Source organism: Aplysia californica, unplaced genomic scaffold (genome assembly GCF_000002075.1).
Source record: "Aplysia californica isolate F4 #8 unplaced genomic scaffold, AplCal3.0 scaffold00607, whole genome shotgun sequence".
Taxonomy (NCBI): domain Eukaryota; kingdom Metazoa; phylum Mollusca; class Gastropoda; order Aplysiida; family Aplysiidae; genus Aplysia; species Aplysia californica.
The window spans coordinates 191312-192807 of NW_004797877.1; the positions used below are offsets into that span (position 1 = coordinate 191312).

Sequence of the window (1496 nt, forward strand, 5' to 3'; positions counted from 1 at the left end):
TTCACATCCGATTTGAAGAGCAGCGTTAAAGGATGCGTTTCTTTCCTCAAGCTTAATTCAAAATGCATCATCTTTTCAAATTTGGACAGGCAGACGGAAAGACATACAGTGTATCCATGGTTTGTCTTTGATGAGCACTACAAGATTACAGGAATGTTAAAGGGAGTTTGACGGTATCAGCTCCTCAAAACCCTAAATTTCGCAAACATTTGTGAAACTTTCACGTTTTAACAGTAGGTCCTAACTAAATTCTCCTAAACCCAGTCATGTTATAGCCGTGGAATGGCTAAATCTGGACAGATAGCGCCGGTTAGCAAAAATACAAACTGAACATAATATCCCTAATGACTGCCCAGACTTATTTTAAACAAAATTGAAAGATCTGTTCTCCGTCGTTTATCTCAACAGAATTCTCGATTTTATCAAGGCCATTGGACTTTACTCAAAGGTGTAGATATTGCTATTTTAAACGAAATATAAATTGGTTTGTTTTTTACTGAGAATTTTACCCCGAAATTATTAACGTTTTTATCCAGACCATTAAACAAAGCCAAGCCACGCTTTTAAGTCGTGTGGAAGCAATCAACTTGTGTTTCACGCGCTCATATTATATGACCTAATGCAGTTGCGAGCTCCGTAAAACTCTTACCAAACTAAAGTAAATGATATCCCTAACTTTAAAAAAATATGTTTCCTCCTCAGACGGCAAAGTGAAAGTGAGCAAAGAGGGACAATGGCTGACCAACATGGGTGCTGGGAAAGTGTTTGGGGAGCTGGCTATCCTCTACAACTGCACCAGAACAGCTACTGTCAGAGGTTGGTAACAAACTTGTTCTTGTGTCTCTTGGTGTATTTATTTAGGAGTCTTGGGGTCAGCCTGTCTCTTTATGCGTGTATACTGCTGTTCATTTGCACCTCTTTTCGTGTGTCTATAGTATATCTTGATTTCGATAATATGTCTGCCTATTTTTTTCTTGTCTGTATCTCTACAAAAAGCTCCATTATGACTAGATCTATATCACTTCTGTTATCTGCCTTTTTCTTTATCTATCCGTGGCTTTCTCTATTTATCTATATAGGCTAAAGTTTCATTAGCCAATCTCCTCCTTTATTCACTGTTGTCCACTTTCTTTTGTACTCACCTGTACACACATTTAGGAGTAGAACAGGCCCGACCAACATATTATCACATGCACACATGCTCGCCCTCACCTTTACAGTCACTCTTATACTCAGCGACACTCGCAAACTCACACCCACAACATACACACGCACGTACACACACACACACACACACACACACACACACACATGCACGCGCAAGCAAGCAAGCACGCACGCAGCGCTCTCTCTTACTTACAGACACACAAACAGTACTCAACTACACTCACATAATAACGTACATGGACTTCCAGTGTTTTGTCTGCTTGTGTGTCAGTAGGATTTTTTTATTTTATTCGACGGATTGGGGGGGGGGTGGTTTTGTTGGGTTTTTT

At 40.0% G+C, this 1496-nt stretch overlaps 1 protein-coding gene across 1 annotated transcript in view; it reads left to right on the forward strand.

Moving 5' to 3' along the window:
* Positions 1-702: 702 nt before the first annotated feature.
* Positions 703-1496, forward strand: part of LOC101852354 (cGMP-dependent protein kinase 1) — a gene marked incomplete at both ends in the record, with an annotated part of 15762 nt that continues 14968 nt past the window's right edge. Inside the window, 1 exon segment of the mRNA XM_013087594.2 lies at positions 703-816. Within this exon segment, the coding sequence (XP_012943048.2) occupies positions 703-816 (114 nt within the window).